The sequence below is a fragment of the Branchiostoma floridae genome, chromosome 3 (assembly GCF_000003815.2).
Source record: "Branchiostoma floridae strain S238N-H82 chromosome 3, Bfl_VNyyK, whole genome shotgun sequence".
NCBI classification, from domain to species: Eukaryota; Metazoa; Chordata; class Leptocardii; order Amphioxiformes; family Branchiostomatidae; genus Branchiostoma; species Branchiostoma floridae.
Window position 1 is genome coordinate 3,402,905 of NC_049981.1, and position 24,758 is coordinate 3,427,662.

The 24,758-nt window shown below is 40.6% G+C and overlaps 2 protein-coding genes across 2 annotated transcripts; one reads left to right on the forward strand and one right to left on the reverse strand.

The window, feature by feature from the left end:
* The first annotated feature begins 383 nt into the window (after nt 1-383).
* On the forward strand, nt 384-6,111 carry LOC118412654. Its single transcript, XM_035815656.1, has 4 exons — nt 384-530; nt 1,890-2,024; nt 4,484-4,639; nt 5,361-6,111. The coding sequence occupies exons 1-4, from the start codon at nt 485-487 to the stop codon at nt 5,438-5,440; spliced, it is 417 nt and encodes a 138-aa protein (XP_035671549.1). The 5' UTR covers nt 384-484; the 3' UTR covers nt 5,441-6,111.
* A 1,461-nt stretch (nt 6,112-7,572) lies between these two features.
* On the reverse strand, nt 7,573-24,663 carry LOC118411092. Its single transcript, XM_035813125.1, has 13 exons — nt 24,613-24,663; nt 23,567-23,907; nt 22,150-22,171; nt 21,581-21,743; nt 20,447-20,565; nt 17,558-19,354; nt 17,166-17,247; nt 14,910-15,043; nt 12,509-12,683; nt 11,821-11,907; nt 10,899-11,012; nt 10,195-10,295; nt 7,573-8,903 (listed from the first exon to the last, which is right to left on the reverse strand). Exons 1-13 carry the CDS (start codon nt 24,622-24,624, stop codon nt 8,700-8,702), a joined length of 3,351 nt encoding a protein of 1,116 aa, XP_035669018.1. The 5' UTR covers nt 24,625-24,663; the 3' UTR covers nt 7,573-8,699.
* Nucleotides 24,664-24,758: the final 95 nt, after the last annotated feature.

Sequence of the window (24,758 nt, forward strand, 5' to 3'; positions counted from 1 at the left end):
ATTTACTTGCTGTAGCCTAAGGATATGATGGAAAGGCTCCCCGCCCAAATCGGGGGTATATTTGGGCCCTGAGTACCCCTCTTCCGTAAATTGTAGACATGCTATTTCAAATCTTGGTATTTCGTTGGGAAAGAATTTTCAGTCCTGTATTTTGTAAAAGGAGGCCACATCTTGTGTAACTCCCTTCCAAACTTTCAGAGCGGAAAGCGCGAGCGCTGCTTCAGAATTTAGCGCAACGCGTGTTGTCAAGAACCCCCGTACAGGCCCCCATGCGCCTGTATACTATCGTAGGAAATTACACGTCACATTTCAAAGTAACCGAAACATAATGAGGTCCTTTTGTTACACGTGGTTATTACTTGTAACATCCCTTGGGGCATAGTTAACAGTATTAAGTAAGCGCAGAACTCCCGCATGTTTTATTCCACCTTCGTCAGTGACTCAAGACATCGTCTCAAGTGACTCAAGACATCCTTTACTTAAGATGGCACGCATCTTGGCTGCTCCTGCCGTACTGCTCCTTCTGATTGGTACGTATATTAAAACATTGTAAAGTTGTTTTAACGTACGTGGGCAATATTTGGGGATTGTGTTAAGTGTAAAGTACCGCATCCACACGAACTCGTAGGGAATCCGACGGATTTTGGACAGCGCAGACACGCCGTAGAACTTTACGTGCAAGGAAAACTTTGTGTGCCATCGGGCTGCAGATTCGAACGTTCGGGCGACTCGCCTGCCCTGTACAGCCTGAACGTTTTCAGAAATACGTGGCAGACAAATTGCACGTATGGCGGGTTGTGCCCTTAGCTTTAGTAAGGGTAGTCGGTGTCATCCACTGTGTCTGGGATATGGTTATGGAAGGCGTTGTCTAACCCGTACCACCCCAACCGGGGTAAGGCATCCCCCCATTTTTTTTCTATTTGCTTTTTGGACAGACGAGGACGATGTGGCACTGCACTCAAGTTTTTGTAACTTATATTAACAATGCCACATACACGGTACAGACAGAAGGAAAGTCGTGTTAAGTGCCTTTCCCAAGGGCACAACGTCGGGGGCACGGTGGGAATCGAACTCAGAACCCATAGATTCCGAGCCGAACGCTCTACCAGTTACGCCACGCCCGACGCCCCCCATTTTTACATCTGGTTGAAGTGAGGATAGCCGGAAATAGTGCTTTCCGATGGGGCACAAGCTCAGTAGCACGACTGGATTCGAACTCAGAACTTTTGGCCTCTATACTAAATTTACGCCACAAACCCCCATGTTTATGCATTATATCAAGTTGTGCCAACAAAGCCCCTGAACATTACGCATTTAAGACCTTACAAGATTTAACTCCCCACCATTCTTCAACAAAGGTCTCCGTAATCCCGCCTATTCTAGCTCAAGCTCACTCAACTAATCGCAACTAAGAAGAACATGACTTTCCCGAGTTTGAGTTGACTGTAAAAATACCCGAGTTCGATTTGTCAAACTTTGCCGGTCAACTACAGACCACAGAGAAGGTCTGGGGGCCATGCTCGGCTTCTTGTGACAGAATCGTAACAAAAGAGTTTTTACTTGAATACGGAACCACTGTTTATTCATTACTGGTGACAAAAGCTTAGGAATTTAAAAACCTTTGGTAGGAAACATTGTAGATTTGTCTTGAATAAAAAAAGTTATTGTTCTAATAGCCTGTTTACAAATAAAACTTTGCCTTCCTATCTGCAGAAATGCCAAATGATACTGACTTCGTTAAATACTTCAAAAGCTAATGATGGAAATATTATGTTTCATCCGTCTTTTAAACCTCGACCATTAAACGATTTTTCCTTGCTTCTCAGTAGCGGATTGATACACCCTTCTTGAGGTAAACTGTCTAAATCGAGACTATGGTTTGTTTGCAGGAGTGGTATCCGCCCAGTCCTTGATAGGCTGTTACAAAGGAGATGATGCCACCGTTTCCGCGGATGCGGAGTCCGCCGACATGACCAACGTCGACTGCGCTGCACACTGTGGCGCCCAAGGCAAGGCATATGCAGGTACGTACGTACTTAAAGTTGCCCGTGCATCTAAAACAGGTGCGCTCCCATCGCACTTTTGTCAAGCTTGCGTCACTGCGGGGTTCGAAAGATACTCAAATTTCAGAGATGAATAACGAATTTTCTTTCTTTTTGTGTATTTTGTCGTCTTTTGAGTCATAATTGTACGTATTAGGCAACATCTAAATCATAAAACGTCGGAGAAAATTACAAAATAGTGACGCAGTGAACGAACCCTGCAGTGACGCAAGTTTGACACAAGTGCGGTGGGAGCGCACCTTTAGGGGTGGAGCCCATCTCCATTTCTGTTGCCCTTGTGCCACACATTTGTGCAAGCGACTACAGCAGGGGGCTAAGTCCGCTGGTAGTGATGTGTGTTTAACTCCCATACTCTTCCTCGTTTGTGCCAAGTGTTAAGCGGAGAAAGCAGCATGAATTATTTTTTTAAGGTTATGACTCGGTCGGGGATCGAACTCACGACCTACCGAATGAAAGGCGAACACTTGGTCATTGCTCCGCCATTCTCAACACATCGCATGCACCAGGTTTTTCACATGGAATGTTTTTATATGCCCAGAAAGAGATATACATGTATATCGGGAACCTTGTAGTCAGGCACGTGCACACAGAAAATTTTTCCTTCCGACATTAACATCGACTATCATAATTCCACCGTGCCAAAATAACGCCACCTCAAAAACGTTAGTATAGAGGTCTTCCCAAGATTGTCTTGAACACCGAATGTTAATATCTTGAATGTAATACAATTCAGATATTAAGGTGTTGAAGACAATCTTGAGAAGGCCCCTATAACAACGTTTTTTGAGGTGGCGGTATTATGGCACCTGTATGTTAGAACCTTCCCGGTGCAAAATCTCGCCACGATGTGTTGAAAATGGCGAAATGTCACCCCTACCCCCGATACTAACTTACGCCAACACCCACAGAAAGGTCAAATGACGAAACTATCCCCAAGCAGAGTTTTCAGTATCCAGAGTTTTTCCGACTTTGATTTTTCACAATTAATATATTCTGACGGCCTTTTAACTGATACGCAACAGGGACCTTTCTGATACTGCCCAGTCCTATCAATCGCCTATAATTCAGCTTGAACAAATGAGTTTCAGCTGGCCCTCTGTTGTTTTTCACATGTCAGAAAAACTTCTTGATCTCCCATTGTAGTTTTATAATAAGTACGAATTAGAACAATTGGTCTTTAATTGTCTTTTGATGATATGTGTTATATGTTTATCTGGCAAGTGTCCACTGGGATCCTTTGTGTTGAAAATTACAGTACTAATTGGTCAATTGACGTGACTAAGAGCTCTATACATAGGAAATAGCCTTAAGGCAAACTCTAATTGGCAGGTACATTGTAGTGGTATCTCACTGCATCTGGGGTACCGTTGCGGCACCCCGGGGTTTGAAAGGTTAACGAAATTCAGAGATAAAGAACGAATTTTCTCACGTTTTGTGTATTTTGTTGTCTTCTGTGTCTTAACCTATTGCGCAATATCTAATTTTTTTTTAAGTCGGCGAAAATAACACAACAGTGCCACAGTGAACAAACCCCTCAGTGCCGCACCGGTGCCCTAAGCATGCAGTGAGATACCGCCTTTTGTCAGGCGTGTCTATCTAGGAAGGAACAAAATGCTTGGCGTAAACTGTCTCTTCAGAAATAGAATCGCAACCAATATTATTTCGATTTTGACTGTGTGGCTCAACCGACATGCATGCCACCAGAAACGGTTGTAGTTCTAATACCCCTTTCACATTATCCACGATCTTCGGGCGTATCGATGGAAGATAGGCCATATTTAAGATCGACAGAGGATAGCGCTTATTTTTCACCTGAAAACCGTCTTTTGATTAAACCTTCTAAGTAAGAAGGTTAGCCTGTACCAGAGCTTCCTATGTCGGTACGAATTGTAGAGTTCGGCAAAAATGGGAATAAAGGGCCTATCGCATCCAACAAAAGCCACACACCCTAGCAAACTATTCCCCTATAATCTGATAGCCATGGCCAGCGTACCTATAGGTAGCCTAATAGAGACGAATAACTCCGTAAAGCGGTTATGTAGATACAGAAATAGAGGCTGGTGTGTTACGCCGAAGTGTGATATACTGGCTACACAGATACAGAAGCTGGCGTGTTAGGCCGAATGTGTTAGGCCTAATGTCGTTATACTGGTACAAATGTACAATACAGATACAGAAACTGGTGTGTTAGGCCAAATGGGGTGGTTATACCGGCCATACAGATTATACACAATGATACAAAATTTGATGCTTGACGCCGAAAGACGTTAATACTGGTTATCAAAATAAATATATAAAACTTCAAATATAAATTGAATATGAAGCTGTACACCGAAAGGCAGTTATAGAGATACGGCTATAAAGATAGAGTTACGGATGTGGGTTGAAAATCTTTGGTGACACCTCCGTATCCCCAACAGCTACAGGTGAGGGGAAGTACTGTACGTGCCTGGCGGACCTGAGCGGCCTGACCGCCGCCCCGGATGCCGAGTGCAACTCGCCCTGCACCGGGGACCACACGGGGGATATGTGCGGGGGCGCCGACGGCACGGTGACCGTAGCGAGCACCGCCAAAAGTAAGCCTTCAAAAAAAAAACTAGGTGGCTCAAACGTACATAATTTCTTATCAAAATATATCAAGGAGATATATCAAGACCATAGCTGGATCAAGGAAACCCTGGGAGCCAGACAGGACCGGGTAGCTAGCGAGATTTGTTCGGGGAGCCAAGGCAGTCAGCCCGTCGATCTCACAATAGCGCTCTGGGGAGTTTGAGCCCGAAGGAGTTATCGCGTAACCCTTTTCAAAGGGCAGGTGGACCTTATCGGGCAAAAACTCCCCGGGGCGCTGATAGGAGATCGGCGGGCCTGACTGTCTTGGGTCACCGTATAAACTGAACTAGCTGCCTGATCCCGTCAGTCCCCCAGGGAAGATCCAGGACAAAGATACACAATCCGAAACTTCTGCTGCAGTACCCAGGTCACACGCACTGTCACACCAGGAGTTTTTGTGCTTCTTGGATATTTCTGGCCAGCATAACTTTAGAACACCTACATGGATTGCTATGGTAATTAGTATGCTAAGGATTTGAAAAGATGAACGGCAAGGTCAATTTTGGACCCCTGGTGTGTGATCTTAGTACTGCAGCAGAATTTCCACTTTTCTAATAGTTTGACCTTGTTTATGAAGATATGTGAACTGCTTATATGGAGATACATGTACATTTTTTTGGGTGGTCTGTCGTTTTTTCTTCATTTGGTACAGATTCATGATCCCAACCCCTCTTTGTTGTTCTATAGGTAGCAAGCGTGGCCTGGTGGAGAAACTGCGAAATGCCGTAATGAAGATGAAATACTTGTCTTCCAAGAATGGCTTCTAAGAAGACGATTGACAACCACGGCATCGTAGATCAACCCTCAAGTGACAATTTCTGACAGAACCGAAAGTAAATGTTCACCTTAATTCTGTCCAAACGTTAACATGCTTTCAGACAATATAAATTAAACTCTGCCTCAAAGAACTGGCCCGCCATGACAAACCACACAAAATCATTTCTTATCTTGAGGGTTAAGTCTACTAAATATTGATTCTAAGAACGAAGAATAATCTTTGATGTAGCTTTCATTTAACCTTTCGATTCTTTCACATTAAGTATTGTAGTGTTTCAAACATAGAATTAAAATAAATATGGTGTACACACAAACACATTGGGTCAAACATACAATAAAAAGAAATATGGTGTACACGCGCGCACACACACACACACACACACGCACAAACGTACACGCTTACCACGTCCTTAGACATTATATGCATTTACACATATTACAAAAAAAATCAACCGAACTCCAATAAAGGAATCTAAGACACAGAACATCAACATCCATACACATTTTTACCATCAATGTGTAACAAAGTTCTTTAATAAATTATCATCTTACAATCTTCTGTACAATATATGTTCCAACCAAGTATCTTAAAGTTATGGAATTACTTTGATGAACTTTTAGAATTGTGGAATTATAATAAAGTTGGTGATTGGTTAAATTACATGGCTTTATGTTCTTTATTTTGGAAGTTGTGCCAGTGTGAATGGTGGTAGGGTGCTGACACCTGTCAAAGTGATTGGCACCTGTCAAAATGATTGACAGGATGAGATAGGCTATAGTCAGTAGCTCATAGGTTAGCTCAGTTAATGAATAAATGAATGAGGACATCTATTGTACACTTTTGCCCCGGTGGGCTATTAAAGCACGTGTTAACAATCACATTAGGCCATACCAATTTTATTTGTTTCTCGGATTTTTTCAGAAAAAAATTGGGTCGGTCGGTCGAAAAAAAAAAATGGAAAAAAACTTTTGCAACAAGTCGGGGGTAGGAGAGATTGAGGGGCTTACTCAATTTACACAACAGAAATAACAGCATTTGAACATTTAGGGGGTCCCTGGTAGCAAAGGTCAAAGTTTGAAGAAAAATGACAAATGTACCGTCCAAAATAGGCATGTACAGCTACTAGAATTTGAGGCCCATAGTTAATTTGAAAAAGGAGAGGCAGTGAAATTTTGTCAACACAAGGTGTGGCCATTAATTTGAAATTTTTTTTTTCTTTCAAACCGGAAAAATAGGGTCGGGAAATCGAAGAAACAACAAATAAAATTAGTGTGGCCTTATGTACATATAAACATCTACTCTTAGTATTTTTCTTCTTTGTATTATTGTAAATTCACAATGTAAATGTAGGAAGCTGTATTAAACATAAATTTCATTGCACTATTCAAGAATCTAAAGTTTGGAAATTTATTTCACACATAGAGTCCATTCCAAGACACCATGAGGGTTTTTAGGCGATATTTATAATTAGTCTGAATTATTTTGAATAAAAGAATATCTGAGCCACAATAATTAAATTATTTTCAAAAAATTGACTAAGAAAATACTCATTTATTTGAATTTCTTTGAATATTTTAGAAACATTTTGAAAGTAACTGTACAAAAATATCTTTATTTAGAATAATTGTGAAACCTCTCTGTGATTATTTCACATTTACAAATATTTACAAAAAATGGTAAACCTTGCCAAATGGTAAAATTAGTTTATTGCCCCCATAAAAGTAAGCCCTATTGTTGCATCTGTATATTTTTAGATTTCACTGTTGGGCACTGGTGGATCCTTTGTGGTGGGCCATTGTTGCATGGCACCCAACCATACTTTGCAAGGATGTGTGAATTGCTATCTTCCCAGCCCACCGAACCATTTACAAAAAATGGTAGAAAATGGTAAATAATGGTAGAATGCTGTTATCATTATTTAGAAACCATTAGAAGTATCCAATTCCACACCATGAATATTTCCAAAAGTTTTACAGGACCAAGGAAATATTTATAAAGTTGAAACAGTGTTAGAAATATTTCTGAAGTATCAAATGTCCAAGACATATAATTACAAAACTTTAAAATCAATTCTAAACAATGGCAACAAACATCCGCATGGTGTCTTGGAATGGACTCTATAGCCTATAATGCTTCTATCGCTATCATACAAAGGATAATCTACAGTCATTCACTGTGTCTAAGGCACTGTTTTGGAAGGCGGAACACATCTCTCTCCTTCCACAATTATATATCTCACAACTGAAGTCAGGTATCCAATTTTACACCTGAACAAAAGTGTATAAAGCGCACAACATTGCAGCATGTCAGAGGATTCAAAGACCCAAACTGTTACACTTACAAATCATCACCCATGTAATCACACCTCTGCTTTAAAGGAGTCCTAAATGCCAGAAGGGAGTGTTATTTTTTGCAATACTTGTTAGATTATGTATCACAGATAAAAACACTGCCAATTTTTTTTAGAATTTCACTTGTGGTGAAATACGCAACCCGTGTTTGTACAACAATATGACACCCACCAAACCCATGCAGACCCTACCCATGTATATCCTATATTGCATACTATATTAGACACTTCCTTGCATATTTTCGTCGTAAATGAGGGGCTATGTGCACGAAGACCAATTGTTAATAAAATATATGACTAGACAAGTTTTTAACATCGCCCCTCAGATTGGTTTTGTAAGTAAACTTTTGTCAGGCCATGTTAAACACATTGTATTCAGCCATAGCCTGACATTACTTAATTTAATTAAAGACTACTTGGAGGGTTTAGTAGAATACCAAATGTTTTTTTGATGCACATGGGACTTGTGGGTACTGTGAGGTAGTATGGGTTTTTTTAGTTCCTAATAATATCTATCAGAAAATAATACTCTCTTCTGCAGTTTAGGACCAGTGTTGTAGCTAGTCCTTTGACTGAATTTTGCAGCTGGGGACGGAAAAAATTTTGCCCATTCCATCCTCTGTGAGCAAAATTTTACCCTCAAAATGCAGGAAATAGTGTTTCAGAGGGTCTAGATTTCAAAATTTCCTTGGGACCATGCCCCTGGATCTCCATAGGAATGCTGCGCCAAAGCCATTCAAAATCGAGGTGACGGAAAATGATTTCGAGCTGGCTACAACCCTGTTTAGGACTCCTTTAAAGTCCCATTGTTTCGATACATAAAGACTGTGGAAGAGGTACATATATAGTTCATTGAAGACATTGTATGCTTGAAAACAAAGAATTCACTTCAGGCTGCCTACATGAAGAAGTGCATGTTCCCTGTCCACTTTGGCTGGAGAAGCTCCCCATAGTAGTCTCGGATTCGCAGCGTACCGTGACAAACGGCAACGATCTCCGCTAGGAAATCGTCATTGACGCTGTCGGAATACTCCAGGTCGAGATCACGCAAACACGGAGCGTAACTTGCCGAGCGATGGGGGATGTACAAGTCTTCATACTCCTGGAAGAGAACAGCAGAAGGTATTCATTGACAGAAGTTGTACGAGGGGCGTGCAATAAGAAATGCCCCTGACCCATTTACCATAGCAGGAGATTAATGAAACTTAGCACAGTTATTAGCCTTTTTCTTCATAGGAACCACCCAGAGTTATGCATTTCTCCCATCGTTTGATGCAGCTCTGGACACCGTTTTTGTAGGACACCCCAGGTTGGTCCTCCAACAGATGCCTCATCAATGGCAGAAGAGGGACGACCGAGTCTGGGAGCTGTTTCCACAGACTTCCGACCATGTTTGAATTCAGGATGCCAGCGTTTTACAAGGTCATATGATGGGGCATCATCACCATAAGTTTCTTTCATCTCATCAAAAGTCTCCTTTGGTGTGCGTCCTTTCAAATACAAAAACCGGATCACTGAGCGACACTCAACTGGCTCCATTTCACACCTGGTCCATTTCACACCTGACTCAGTTCAAACACCAGTAAATCAGAAACCACAATTAGTTCAGAACTGTTTTTTGCAACATAACCCAAGAAGATATGAATCATTACACATACAACATTTCATCTAGATCAAACAACTGGAAGTGGGTCAGGGGCATTTCTTATTGCACGCCCCTCGTATACTATACAATTATGTGTGTCATCAAGCAATAAAGTACAATATACATTCATTCACACTAACCAAAAATATTAATTTTATATTCTACCCATACCACAGGAACCATATCACAATTATTGAATAGAAATGCTCCTCCCTGTTTCAGGAAAGGCAGATCTCTGGTGGCTCAGAACAGCTAAACTCTTTAATTGCCATCGGTACATCTGCCTGGAGATTATTAATATTGTACATAGATTAGTGTCTGTCTTCTCTGTCACGACCGGAGGATGATTGTCTGTTTAGTGAGGATAAACAACCCAACGGACTCTTCACCAGACGGTTTTCCGAGGAGGATTTACTCATCCAAGTAACCTGAAACACCGACCGACTCAAGAGAAGGAAAACTCTAAGAAACCCAGCCGGACTCTGGTGGCTGTGAGCAGAGTTGGTGTTAGAAAGGGCATTCAACCGTAAAAACCCCCGCTTCAAATCCTTGCCAAGTTGTGTTCTGTGTTTGATTTGCTGCCCCAGGCGAAGATGATGGATGGAGAGCAGCAGTTAAACCAAAACGTCTTGGCGACACGTCCAACCCCTGCTACAGGGAAGAACGGACGCTAAACCGGTCAGAGAGAGAGAGAGAGAGAGAGAGCTAAACTGGTTTAAGATCACTTTCACTTTTGAGTTTCTCTGACCTCATCGCTGGACCACTGTTCCTCTCCCTCCTCCAGGAACACACGCCTCTCTTTTTCCTTCAGCTTCAGTAGGGACTGGCATCGGCGCCACCTGGCAAGATCTGCAGGAAGTGCAACAAGTATAGCATTTCAGTTCATGGATCCATTCATTTGTACTTGCAGGAATATTGAGTGTTCGCAGTGGATTTGAATTTGCAGTAGTGCGGTAGCAATATATATAATATAATATCACTGTAATTATGCCAAAATGTTTGCAGTGTTTTTGACTTTGCCATGAAGTGGCCACTGCAAAAAGCAATTGAACATAAAACCAACCCAAAACATTTCTGCATTTACAGTATACAGACTCGCAGCTTACATTTTTCCCACACACAAATAGAACCAAACCTTTTCTTTTTTTCAGACAAAAACATAAGATTTACAAAAAGTATGACTCGTGCACCGTATAATGTAGCCCATCCCGATTCTTTTTACCGCCTTTTACCTGGCCAACCGAAGTCAGGTACCCATTTTTGTGAGAAGTAAGCAAAGTGGTGTAAAGTGTGTAGGACACAACATCAGAAGCATAACAAGATTAGAACCTACATGTAGGACCTCTGGATTCTGAGACAAACATCCACCAGTTATGCCACATGACCCCACGATCACCCAAGAAGACAAAAATGAAAATTGACAGCAGCCAAGCCTAAAAGAGGGAAAATTACCTGATATGATGGGTAGAAAAGGTTTGGATGTGATCCTCTTCAGGCCTGCCAGTCGTGCATCCCGTAACCGGGGGCAACAGACAAGGACTCGAGAGATGGACAAGTCTGTGAGGTCTGTAAGGCAAACACGTATTATGTCTTACTCTTTATGTCATACCTGGGCTGCAATAACGCATGATACAGGTGATAATTTTGCGTATCACACAGGTTTCGTTGTATTGGTATTGGTATCTAATCATAGTGTAATGCTAAACTTTCTGCCCACACAAATTTCAAATTTTCAACAGCCACTGTCACCTTCTTCAGTCAATTTGATCCCTGTGCACTTTTGTGTTGGAAGAAGGTTTAGCATTGCACTAGGCTTCTTAGTTCTACCACACTGGCTTCCATCAATTAAATAGAACGAAGCATCCACGCCCGCCATTGCTATTTATGAAATCACAGGTGCAAGCGAACGGAGTTTCTTTTGTTTAAATTTTTCTCGGAATGATGTTCTTAAAGAATAAACTTCTTGGCACAGGTTGAAAAAATGCATTGAATTTTATCCTGTTTATGAGTACTAGTTTGGCAATTAATTCAGTGTTTTCAAACCTGGGTATGACATAAATAAAATACAACATTGGTGTATTCCCCAGCACTCCCGCGGGTTCTTTCGCTGTCCTGTAGTCGGGTTGGTACCTTGGGTGATACGGAATACACTGTGTTGTATCATATAATATATATCATAACTTTCGTGCACAAGGCCAAGTGAGTAGAGTGTTTGCCTTGCTGTTGGTAGGTCATGAGTTCGATCCCGGCCACGTCATACCTAAGACTGTCAAATCATACTATCTCTACTTAGCACTGGAAAAGAGTAGTTGAACACACAGATGCAATACAAATAAACAAACAAACAAAGAGATAAATACAGAGAAGTACTGACCGAGGTTCCAGCTCACATCCAGCTCTTCCAGAAGTCCCAGGTTCTCTACCATACTGACCAGCACCCCGTCTGACATCCCCTCCACACCTGCAACATGAGGTCTGGTGGTTAGGGTATTAATAATAGTTCAACTTCAGATTTACAAAATCTATATTAAAGGGTTCAAATCCCTTGCAAGCCCTGTAGTGTTCAATAAGAACGTTTCATTCTTATAAACACTATTTTCTGCATTTTGAGGACCAAAATACCTTTGTTCCAGAACAACAGAAGAGCCCTGCATGATGTTCGAAACACATACGGGCCCAAACCATAGATAGGGGGTACAAATCACAGCATATTGGGGATATAAACCACAGCGTTAAGGGTACAAATCACAGTGTAGGGGGTGCAAATCAAAGTGCAGGGGGTGCAAATCACAGCATAGGGGTACAAATTACAGCATAGGGGGATACAAATCACAGCATAGGAGATACAAATCACAGCATAGGGGCTACAAATCACAGTGTAGGGGATATAAATCACAGTATAGAGGATACGAATCACAGCATTTCAGATACAAATCACAGCATGGGACGTATACAAGTCACAGCGTAGGGGTCTCCTATCTATACCTAACTTCCCTGGCAAGAACCCTGCATGATGGCACCAAGACTAGTTAAGTGGCATGAATGGAACATAAAATGCTTACCAGACATCATGAGAGACCGAAGCTGCCTGCAGTTCTCCCCCAGCCTGACAAGTGTGTGTTTAGTAGACAGGCACTGCCGCAAGGACAGCTGCTGCAGGTTCCGACAGGCACCCACCACACAGGACAGCCCCGAGTCTGTGATCTCCTCACACCAGGACAGGTCCAGACAGGTCAACTGGGTTAGAGAAGGTGATTTAAAAACAACAGTTATAAAAACATTATGATACCGAGGCAGGGTGCTGCATGGTGTAAATGAAAGGGTGTTCAAAGCTCAAAGGATCAGGGTTTGAGGCCCCTGATAATTGCTCTGATATGAAATGCAAAACTAGTGAAACAACCAGAGGGGCGAGTAAGAACAGAAAGAAACAACACCCCGACTCCCGGGATTCGAACCCGCGCCAAACCCGGGCAGCCGGATCACAAATCGAACGTGCAAACCGTTCGGCCATAAAGGCTTAAGCCGTTAGGCGTCTTCGGTTTAGCAGTCCTTGAACACCACTGTTACACTACTCCCCCTTTTCTTTTTTTTTCAAGATTCGTCCTCGAATCTCCGAGTTCGACATCCCTGTGTGGCACATACTAGCCTGTTAATCACAGGGCCGGCGTGGGAACCAGTGAAACAACCAGAGGGGCGAGTAAGAACAGAAAGAAACAACACCCCGACTCCCGGGATTCGAACCCGCGCCAAACCCGGGCAGCCGGATCACAAATCGAACGTGCAAACCGTTCGGCCATAAAGGCTTAAGCCGTTAGGCGTCTTCGGTTTAGCAGTCCTTGAACACCACTGTTACACTAGTTTTGACAAGGTGAAGTTGTATGCTTTTCGAGTGTTGTCTAAGAGAGAATATCAAACTCTGTACTATCAAATTTCAAGATATTAGATAAGTATACATGTTAAGAAACAATTACTGGCCTAACAAAAAAACTTCTTTGCAACTTGTTTTCTACGTGTGTACCTAATTAACTGCAAGAATGGATGGATGAATGAAGAAATGAATTCGCAAATGCTTCAGGACACTTTAAAAAAGTGAGCAAATTAAGAAACACAAATGTGCAAATTGAATAATAAATATCATGACGGAAGGAAGCAAAAAGGAAGGAACAAACAAACAAACCATACAACACTGGACCCAACTAAGCCTGAGTACCATCTGGAAAGTAGTTTGCACCGGCGTTAACTGTACACTATATACAGTCGCTTCTCGCTCTGACATTTATCATACGCTTAGAATGAATGAATGAATGAATTTTATTGCTCAACAATCGCACAGGGTACAATGTATGGCAATTAATAACAACTAATAGCTATACAGACAGTAGTACTAAGAGGCTACATACAAAACAACAACAAAACATTATTAATAATAGTACAGTTATGTATGAATAATCTGATCTCGCATTTGGAATACATTATAAAGAAACTGGCCTACGTAGACGGATATATGAGTTGAACATGAGAGCAATACATGGAAAATATCGCTTTCTGCACCAGCGAGAGAGATGTGTGTTTTGGTTCTAATATTCTTAAACAATATTTCTCTCTCTTTACTGTAGGTAGGACATTTCATAACAAAGTGGAATTCATCTTCTATATTTTCGCTTAGATGATGATATGCAGTCGCTTCTCTGGGAACCTTGACCACATTGATGTATGGAATCAAATGAAATTTTGGACGAAGGCAATGATTGGCTCCAAGACATGCAGATTAAGGAATGCATTCCAACACCAGAAAAGCCCTTTCTGCTTGCGGGAGGGCCTGTTGTCATCGAACAAGCGCTCTAGAACCTATTCCTTCATTCACTCATCAACTGCTGTTACAACAAAAGGTTTGATTGTGGAGGTCTCCAGACGGGTAGCAGAAGCAAACATAAGAGCAAACTACAGTCAAACCTGCCCGAGCGACCACCTCTTCTCAGCGACCACCTGGCCATTTCGACCGCTTTTTCTCGGTCCCGATTTATTTTCCCATTGACGTAAGCATTAAGCGACCTTTTCTCAACGACCACCTGGCCAACGCGACCGCGACCGGCCCAAATTCGGACCCATAACGACCGCATCATTTTCAAAATTGAGGTTTTCATCAATTTTTTATGATAACTAGCGCGATTCTGTGCCGAAATCGGCCAGTTTGCGTCGGATTTTGGGGTTAAATTTACAGTTTACAATGTGCGTGTTGTATTTGACATTAAAGACCTCGCTTCTTATCGTGCGTGCAGTGTGCTTGCTATTTGGCATTAAACACAACGGAAACCGTTTGTACTTTGCATCGGGCATGTTTTAAGTCGATACTCTTCTCAGCGACCACCTGTCCAAATCGACCGTTTTTGTCCGGTCCCCCGGGTGGTCGTCTTGGGCAGGTTTGACTGTACTACCCGGATGGTACCCAGGCTACCAACTCACCCCATCCCCCAAGAACTTAGCGATCTTGTCCAGTGACAGGTCTGTGATGTTACACTCAGCTAGTGACAGGGTCTGGAGCTGAGGGTTGTTCACAACCAGGGGCACCAAACCTGTGTCTCCGATAAAACTCATTCCTGTAGGTTAACAATAAGTTAATTAGTTAATCAACTGTCCATAACACACAAGAGGGACCAAACCTGTGTCTCCGATAAAACTCATTCCTGTAGGTTAACAATAAGTTAATTAGTTAATCAACTGTCCATAACACACAAGAGGGACCAAACCTGTGTCTCCGATAAAACTCATTCCTGTAGGTTAACAATAAGTTAATTAGTTAATCAACTGTCCATAACACACAAGAGGGACCAAACCTGTGTCTCCGATAAAACTCATTCCTGTAGGTTAACAATAAGTTAATTAGTTAATCAACTTTCCATAACACACAAGAGGGACCAAACCTGTGTCTCCGATAAAACTCATTCCTGTAGGTTAACAAGAAGTTAATCAGTTAATCATTAGTTAATCAACTGTCCATAATACACAAGAGGGACCAAACCTGTGTCTCCGATAAAACTCATTCCTGTCGGTTAACAATAAGTTAATTAGTTAATCAACTTTCCATAACACACAAGAGGGACCAAACCTGTGTCTCCGATAAAACTCATCCCTGTGGTTTAACAAGTTGATCAGTTAATCAATGAGTTAATCAACTTTCCATAACACAGAAGAGGCAGACCAAACCTGTGTCTCTGATAAAACTCATCCCTGTGGTTTAACAAGTTGATAATTTAATCAATGAGTTAATTAACTTTCCATAACACAGAAGAGGAACCAAACCTGTGTCTCTGATAAAACTCATTCCTGTGGTTTAACAAGTCAATCAGTTAATCAATGTGTTAATTAACTTTCCATAACACAGAAGAGGGACCAAACCTGTGTCTCCGATAAAACTCATCCCTGTGGTTTAACAAGTTAATGAGTTAATCAACTTTCCATAACACAGAAGATGGACCAATTGCAAACCTGTGTCTCTGATAAAACTCATCCCTGTGGTTTAACAAGTTGATAAGTTAATCAATGAGTTAATTAACTTTCCATAACACAGAAGAGGAACCAAACCTGTGTCTCTGATAAAACTCATTCCTGTGGTTTAACAAGTCAATCAGTTAATCAATGAGTTAATCAACTTTCCATAACACAGAAGAGGGACCAAACCTGTGTCTCCGATAAAACTCATCCCTGTGGTTTAACAAGTTGATCAGTTAATCAATGAGTTAATCAACTTTCCATAACACAGAAGAGGAACCAAACCTGTGTCTCCGATAAAACTCATTCCTGTAGGTTAACAATAAGTTAATCAGTTAATCATTAGTTAATCAACTGTCCATAATACACAAGAGGGACCAAACCTGTGTCTCCGATAAAACTCATCCCTATTGTAACAGTTTATCAACAAGTTAATAATTTGATCAATGACTTAATCAAGTTTCCATAACACACGAGAGGGACCAAACCTGTATCCCTGATAAAACTCACCCCTGTAGGTAAACAAGTTAATCAACAAGTTAATCAACTTATTGATTAACTGTATCAAATTGTAACAAACTAGTGTGATCAGTATTGTATCCCCGATAAAACTCAGCTGTTAAGAATTTAATTAGTTAATCAATGAGTTAATTAACTCCTAAATAACCATAACACACAATAGGGACCGAACCTTAAACCTCAATTAAACTCATCGGAGTCATCCCTGCTCTGTTGGTTAATTATTCAATGAACAAGTGAATCAACTTTCTAGAGCAAAACATTTCTGTATCTTTATGAGTGAGTATAACTGCCGTTCGGCGTAACACACCAGCTTTGCAGGCTCGCGGTGCGACAGCAGCCGGTTATATTACACTGAAAGACCCGTCACACCTAACTTTTGCACATCTATCTGCAAGCGTTCTTTCAAACTATCCAGAGAAGATAGTGTGATAGAAGATACTGTGCTTGGTGATAAAAAGTTCCATTCTACGATAGTTCTGGGCAATTACGAATTTCTAAACATCAAAAACATCAATCCTAGGTTGCTAACTCTGGTACTTGAAGTCATGGCAGCTGTTTCTTGTTCTTTTTTGAGCCTTTTCGAAGTCCACACCGTGGATGGAGGAAAATCCACGCTACCTCCATAGTCTGTTATTCTTAGTTGCCTCACAGCCCACGCAATTTTTTCTAGAAACAATGCTGATGATAATAACGATGATGATAACTCACCTTTGACATCTAAATACTCTAGTTTGTTGCAGTTGTACCCAAGAGCAGCCAGACTGAAGGGAGCCGTCCTGTCACAGTCAATCTGTCATAGTGTATGAGGAAGAAAAAATACATTATATACCAGTCCTGTGGAACAGAATATCTGGACCTAAAACATGTATGGTTCAGTTTAATATTGACAAGAAACTCAGAGGCTTGCAACACTATATCATTATCAAGACTACAAGCCCAAAACAGACTGCACAATGTCCAGGTTGTCATCAAACATTTTTCTTTGTATCATCAAAAGAAGATTGTAAAAGAAGCCCAAAGGAAAAAAAAAAATTATCTATAAGTATAAACATATAGAATCTGATGTGTTGTCACACGATACAATAATATCAAGGGCTCACCATGGACAGGTATCTCAGGTCCTTGGCATGTTGACCAATGAACTCCACTGTCTCATCCCTGATCTCTTTCCACGTGAGAGATAACTTACGGAGGTTCCTATTGGCTGAGACGAAGGCCTTCATGCAGGCATTTCCAATGTCCACGCTTGTGCTGTCCATGCTCATATTCACCCCACTGATGTCCAGGGAAGTGATGTTGGGTTGGTAAGACTGCAGATGGAAAGTTCTTTCCACTCTTGGCTTTGTCTTAAGTTTTTGAGGTCTTTCTGAAGCTCCTTCTTCACCCCAGGCATACTTGCTCTGAGGCGGTGGCAACCCATAATCCCTTGGTGGCATCCCATCATACTCTGGTGCTGTTCCATCACCTTTTAGCAACACACAGTTGTCCTTTTTCCGTGTAGCGTTAACATCAGATGTAGGTGTCCCACAATCCTTTGCTGCTGCTATCCCATAAGGCCCTGCTTCTGTAGTATCACTCTTGGTTTCCTTCAGAACTGAATCTTCAAGGCTGGAGGCTGATGGGTAACATTCATGTGTCCCAGAGTCCTTTGCTGCTGCTATCCCACAAGACCCTGCTTTGACAGTTTCTTTGTTGGCTTCCCTTGGACATGAAACATTGGGTCTGGAGGTTGATGGCAACATGCCTGGACTCAAACAGTAGCAGCCATTGGAAGAATTCATTAGCGTTGTATTTGTGACTGACTGTGAATTCAATATTCTACTATAATTATGTACATCCGAATGTCCATTCATAGTCTCTTTCTCTGACACTATTAATTCAACATTGTCCAATGACAGACTTTTAGTTCTATCCTTCATCTGAGAAATACTGTCAAAAGACATGCCTTCAACTGCTTCTGATTGGTCAGTAGAGTTAAGTGTACCAGACTCTGATTGGCTATTGCTGGTTTGAATCTCATTAGGTATTGACTCTGATTGGTCACGTGAATTTGAATTCTCTTCATCTATTGGTGTACAGAATGTCTCATCGCCATTCTTTGATTGTCTTCCTGCAAATGATTGATGGAAAGGTATTCTGGATTCTTGGGTCAAAGGTTGGTTGTCTATTGCACCATTTTGAAGGCTATGTTTGCTGTTTGCTATGACCTCTTCAACAAAGATGTCAAGGTCATCAAGTTCATTGGAAGACTCCTCGAGGCAGAAAGTACTTTTAGAATTCTTCTGGTCAGTGTCTAGATGGACCCTGGAAGAAACACGTGCACTACAATGTCCTCCAACTGTTTGGAGAATATTGGTTCTATACATACTACTTCTGGTATTGTCACTACAAGCAGCATTTTCAGAATTCTCTTTTTGCTCATTTACCTGTTGTGCAACAATTCTTGCCTCTGTGTTTGTATCTGGAAAACATAGAGTAGAATTTTCTGTTGAAGCTTCCAGGTGATTTTGATTGTCTGGTACTCCTTCGAAACAAATTGCTGTGGCTCCTTCCGTACTACTTTTACCCTCAGACTGACAGCTATCAAATTCAATATACTTATTTGATTTCAATTCTGTCCTCTCTTCTGACAAATCCTCTCCTCCTAGAGAAACTTGTCCCAAAGCTCCTTCTGTACTACTTTCCTCATCCATCTCTCCATCTGGAACTCCTATTGTGATTGGCTGTTGGTTGCCATGGTGAAGTTCCCCTGCCAGGATCTTGTGGATGAGCTCGGGCGACAGCAGCCGGCTGTCCTGCATGGGGGGACACGCCCCCTGGTTGTCCACGGCAACAGCCAATTGGACGGCAGTGGAGAGGCTGTAGCCACACAGGAACCACAATGCACTGCAGTCTACCTGCAAACAATAGACAATTATGAGAGAGTGTAAAAAGCGATTAAACTGTTGCAGATAAAGTCAGTTTTTAGTGATGCTGAAGGATGCTGAAGAAGAACAATTTATGTCATTTTTGAAGTAATCTCTGAATTTTAACTTTGCCACGTTGATTTCATTATATGGATGACATCCTCTGGGAACCCCAAAACTAATGTGAGACTCACAGTGCAAATAAAAAAAAAGGTGGTAAAAGGGTGTCTTCCTTTAGAAATTCCTAAGTGGTCAGTAAGGTATTAATGACAGGGTGTGGTATTCCAAGCGGTAGATTCTTAATTTTTGTTCTTTTACATCTTCTTTTTTTGTTGGACTGGACTTTGACATTGTTAGTATCTCTATTTTCCTATATTTTCATTTCAATTTACGGCATATTGTTGGTTTATGTATGTTAAGTAATTAATATGTACTTATCTAACAGCTGCTTAACGTGACTATAACAAAAAGTATGGTTGAAATTTTTTTTCTTAGATGTATATCATCAAATCAAAATTGTGATTTATACTTTAGACTTTGTAATTTATACTTTACAAGATTATCGGCCCATGGACCAAACTGTAAGGTTTAATCCACTCAGACTAGAGGTGGGTACCGGTACAGAAAATTCAGGTCCAGGATCCGGTTCAGGTCCAGACTGACTTAGTATGTGAGAACATGTCAAATCAAGTCCAGTCATGTGAATGGACAATATTCAAAACAATGGTCCGTGCGGCTAAAAAGAAATCTGTTTCGTGGAGTATTCGACTCCCACTGGCATTTCAAAATCCTACAAGGCTATTTCCTCTGTACGATTGACTGTAAAACTTGGTGGAACTATAGACTCTACTCTAATTTGCTCTTGTTATCTTCCTCGACCAGTAAGCCCCAAAACGTGTGAATGCCTGATGATATAACCTGTTCATTTTCCAATAGTCCAACATCCGGTCCACCAAATTTTTTCAGGTCCGGTTTTTCCAGACCGCTTGAATAAGAAAAATTCACACCATTATGGATGTCTTATCAACCAGTGACTGGAACAAACAACAATAACAACAATTTTTTAATCTTCAAATCACTTACTGAGGTGTATGCAATGTTGAGGACCTGCAGAGTTGGCCCACACAGCCCTGTCAGGTGCCTGATACACTTTGTGGTCAGCTGCAGGCACCCAGATAAATCCACACTGGTCAGCTTGCAGCCTGGAAATACAGCCGTGAATCAAGTTTAAAAAACAGCCTGTGTAGCTTCATTCCACCTTTCAGTCCTATAGATTTGTCTGAGACTTGCCCCAAATCAAGGGTACTTATTTGATTTGGGGCGCATACTTAACTAACGGAATAAATGGGGTAGGGTATTTCCCAAGCAGCCTCGTAACCCTCGCTTTGCCTATTGTCTATTGAGAAATGAGACCATTAGTTTAACTAGTTTCTGACTTAGGGAGAAGAGATGCTGCTACAGTGAGCGTAGTTCAGTGCCTAGAAGTGGTCAATGGCCTTGCACTGAGCAAACTAAACAAAAACAAAAACAAGTGGCAGAAGGTAACATACTCCGTGACCTATTTATGATTTCCACCACATCAGTTGCAACAACATTATATATAATTATAACACTGGCTCTGACCAGTACAATGTGATAGGAAGCCTGACTCTAACATCTGTTTAGGGATTCCTCTACCGCGCTAACCCCCCATATCTGCTTGGAGATAAGCTAACCCCCATATCTGCTTGGAGATAAGCTCATTACCATACCCAAAACTGCATGGCCTGCTCTACAATACCAGGGATATTGGGGTGATATCTGAAATCATTACATCGATTATAAAATATTCAAAATGTATATCAACAGTTACTGCGAAAAAACAAAGCAATGTGCATCATCGAGCAACTGAGTGCTGATGACATACCAGACCACATACGAATGCATCAAACGGAACATAGAGATACAGATGCAACACTCATCACATCTTAACCGATCACAATACTCTGTTGTTGGAGGTTACCCTCCATCACAGAGTAACAAAAAAGGGTATATCAAGTCGTGTCATAACAATGTGAAATACACTATGTCACCATATTTCGTATTCAGTAATGACGTTAGATTAGTATACTACTGTAGATAGTTTGTATAGTTGCTAGTAATACATTATTTGCCATACATTGTACCTGATGCAATCGTTGTGCAATAAACTTGACTTGACTTGACTATTAAAACTACCTGGACGACATTTCCTTTTAGGAGAGACTGATGCCCCTGCCTCCAGGACTGGTCCAGCCTCCTCCTCCTCCATGTCAGGCAGGAGGAAACAGTCATCAGTGAACTGGTCACCACAGTAGGACAGGTCCAGGTGGCACAGGTGTGGCCACTGTCTCAGGGCAGCCTAATATGAAATTTGATCAAAAGCAGTGGAAAACATTAGACTACTGTAAGTATAAATGGGGTTGGTTGTTAATGTGCTTTATGAGAGAGCCTCCACTAAAACATTTTGGAACTGTTAGCTTTAATTCCCATCCAAAGGAAGGTCCCTACTAGTAACTGAAGCTACATTGTACATGTTAAGGTACTCAATTTCACCGTGAGGAAATAGGTGTCAAGTGGGGCCTGCATGTTTAAGCCCAGGGATTTGAACTGAGAACCTATACTGTAACTGCATGTAAGTTTGCAGGGATTTAATTTTGTGATAGAGGGTAAATGGAGTGTTCACAGTGGTTTTGAGTTCAGGGTAGCACCATCCTGCTGCAAATTTAAATGCAGTACTGACTGTATAAATTTATATATAGACATACTGTATTGAAAAACCTGGCACCTCTATGAACAACCACACGGAAATTACTTACTCAGCAAAGGTGCTACAAACGGACAGAACAGTCCACCTTTCAGTTTGACAGGCTTGCATGATGAACTGTCACCTATATAACCGTATGTATACCCTCTGAACACATACTACAGTTACTTTTTCCCTGGCATTATTCAGTATGTCGCATTGAGAAATGAATGAATGCTAACTGAAAACAAATGTGTCTTGTATGTATTTGTATGTCCTCACTGTAGCAAGTACCTCAAACATTACATTATATACTGTGAGTCTGTGACAATGTATAAGACATACTGAGTTTTGTAGTGAGAAGGGTGTGCCATAGGTGGCAAGAGCAGAAGACAGAAGGAATATGTTTGCTGTGGTTTAATTTGAGCTTTTGGTGAAGCAGCCATGGCAAAAACCGTGAACATAAAATACAGTAGGTACTAGCTTCAAGTTCTATATGTAAGTTAAGAAACCTGACCACTTTCAATCTTTTAAGTCTATATATATATATATATATATATATATATATATATATATATATATATATATATATATATATATATATATATATATATATATATATATATATATATATATATATATATATATATATATATATATATATATATATATATATATATATATATATATATATATATATATATATATATATATATTTATATATATATATATATATATATATATATTTATATATATATTTATATATATATATAAAATAAGCATGAGTCACATGTACATACTGTTCAGAACAAATTAACTTTGAATTGAAGCAGCTGAAACATAAGAGACAAAAATCCAGAAAGACAACTCTTTTTTAAGTATGAGCATTTTGACCAAAAAAAGGTAATGTTATGGGTCTAAATTACAAGCAGATAGTCGCAGTGGCAAGTTGTAGTCATAATGAATGAATGAATAAAACTCTACAGTATTCAATTGGAGACTAGATTGGAGTAAGTATACACAAATAGACTTTCTTCTTATATTATAAATGAATGAAAAGGAAGCAGTTAATCCCAGAATTACTAAGGAATCAACATTGGTGTTGACCTAGATTTTGAATGGAATGCTGTCGAATGTGAAAGGCATGATAATCCTAATTTTCAAATCTAGACCCTCTGAAACAATATTTCCTACATTTTCAAGGGCAAATTTTGCTACTAGTAGTAGAGTAGACTTGGTTCATTGGCATCTGTGCTGAATTTCTTGAGATCTTTGCAAAATTTTTTATATCACTACATGCGTAATTTTCGTCTGCTACCAAGGAAGGAATGGGCAAAATTTCTGTCCATCCCCTGCTGCGAAATTCTGCCAAAGGACGGAAGGACGGACGCTGGCTAGAACCCTGGATTAAACTAGACTGAAAAATAATATGAACTTGCCTTCTAATCACTCTTGCTATCCCTTCCCATGATACATTGCAACATCTGGACAGGTCCAGGATTTTCACGTGCGGGGGGACGAGTAACCATAGCAACTCATCCGTCAACATCTTTGGGAAGTCGGCCACGATTCTTTCCCGGATGGAAGAACACAGGACGCAGTACGAACCGCCTGCAAGCTGCGCGCGGACCTGGCCACACTGGGAGGGGGAAGTTTCGCCCAGACGGAGAACGGTACGAAGCACGGCAGTTTGCGCCTGGAATTGTAGCGTTGTCACGCGACTCTGGTCTGTTTCCTCACCATGCTTCTGATGGCATAGAGGTACGAACGAAAACAGGTTCTGTAAAATAAGAACAAATAGACTCACAAAAGCTTCGGGGACAAAAAGTTTCTAAAAAGCACAGCCAGAATATATCTATGTGTTCATGTGCTGTGTTCTTCTAGCAGTCTAAATGTTGGAATGGATTCATGAAAACATAACTTGTCACCATTAAATTGATTAATTAAAGAAATAATTTTATAAGAAAAAATTCCCATTAAATCACTGGCTTACTTAACATGTAATTGCAAAACAAAAACAAAGTTTAGTTGAAACTCTCAAAACATGTTGCTATTCTGTTCAATTATTGGCAACATCTAAAGTTCTGAGACATTCTTTTTTTTTCAAAAGTTTGCAAGTTAAAAGTTTAACTAAGTTAAAGTACTATAAACGGTTGGTTTACAAATGATTAGTCAAGCTGAGATTATGATGACTTACAATTGATGAAAGTGTCCACCCTTTTAATTTTTTATCTTTAATATTCATTATTACCGTAACAGTACCAGTTTTTGACAGATCGTGGGAAAAAAAATTGAACCGCCCCCCTCCCCTCTCCTCCCTAAACCTAAACTTAATTTTCCCCGGGAAAAATAAAGAATGAAGTCATCGACAGTTGAAGGGGTTGGTAAAGGATTTCATGAAGAAAAAGAAACCAACAGTAACTGAGGCAACAATGTTGTAGAAGTTGTCACAAACAAACAAACACCTAAACACAAAAACACACACCTGTTCCGCCATCTTTGATCTTGGAATCTTTGTCAGCTGATATGGGGCGAGTCGACTATGAATGTAGAGGGAAGTCCGAAGAAATGTTTTTTTTTTCCATACAAATAAATTACAGTAAAAAGAATAGATTAAAATAACAGTTAAGG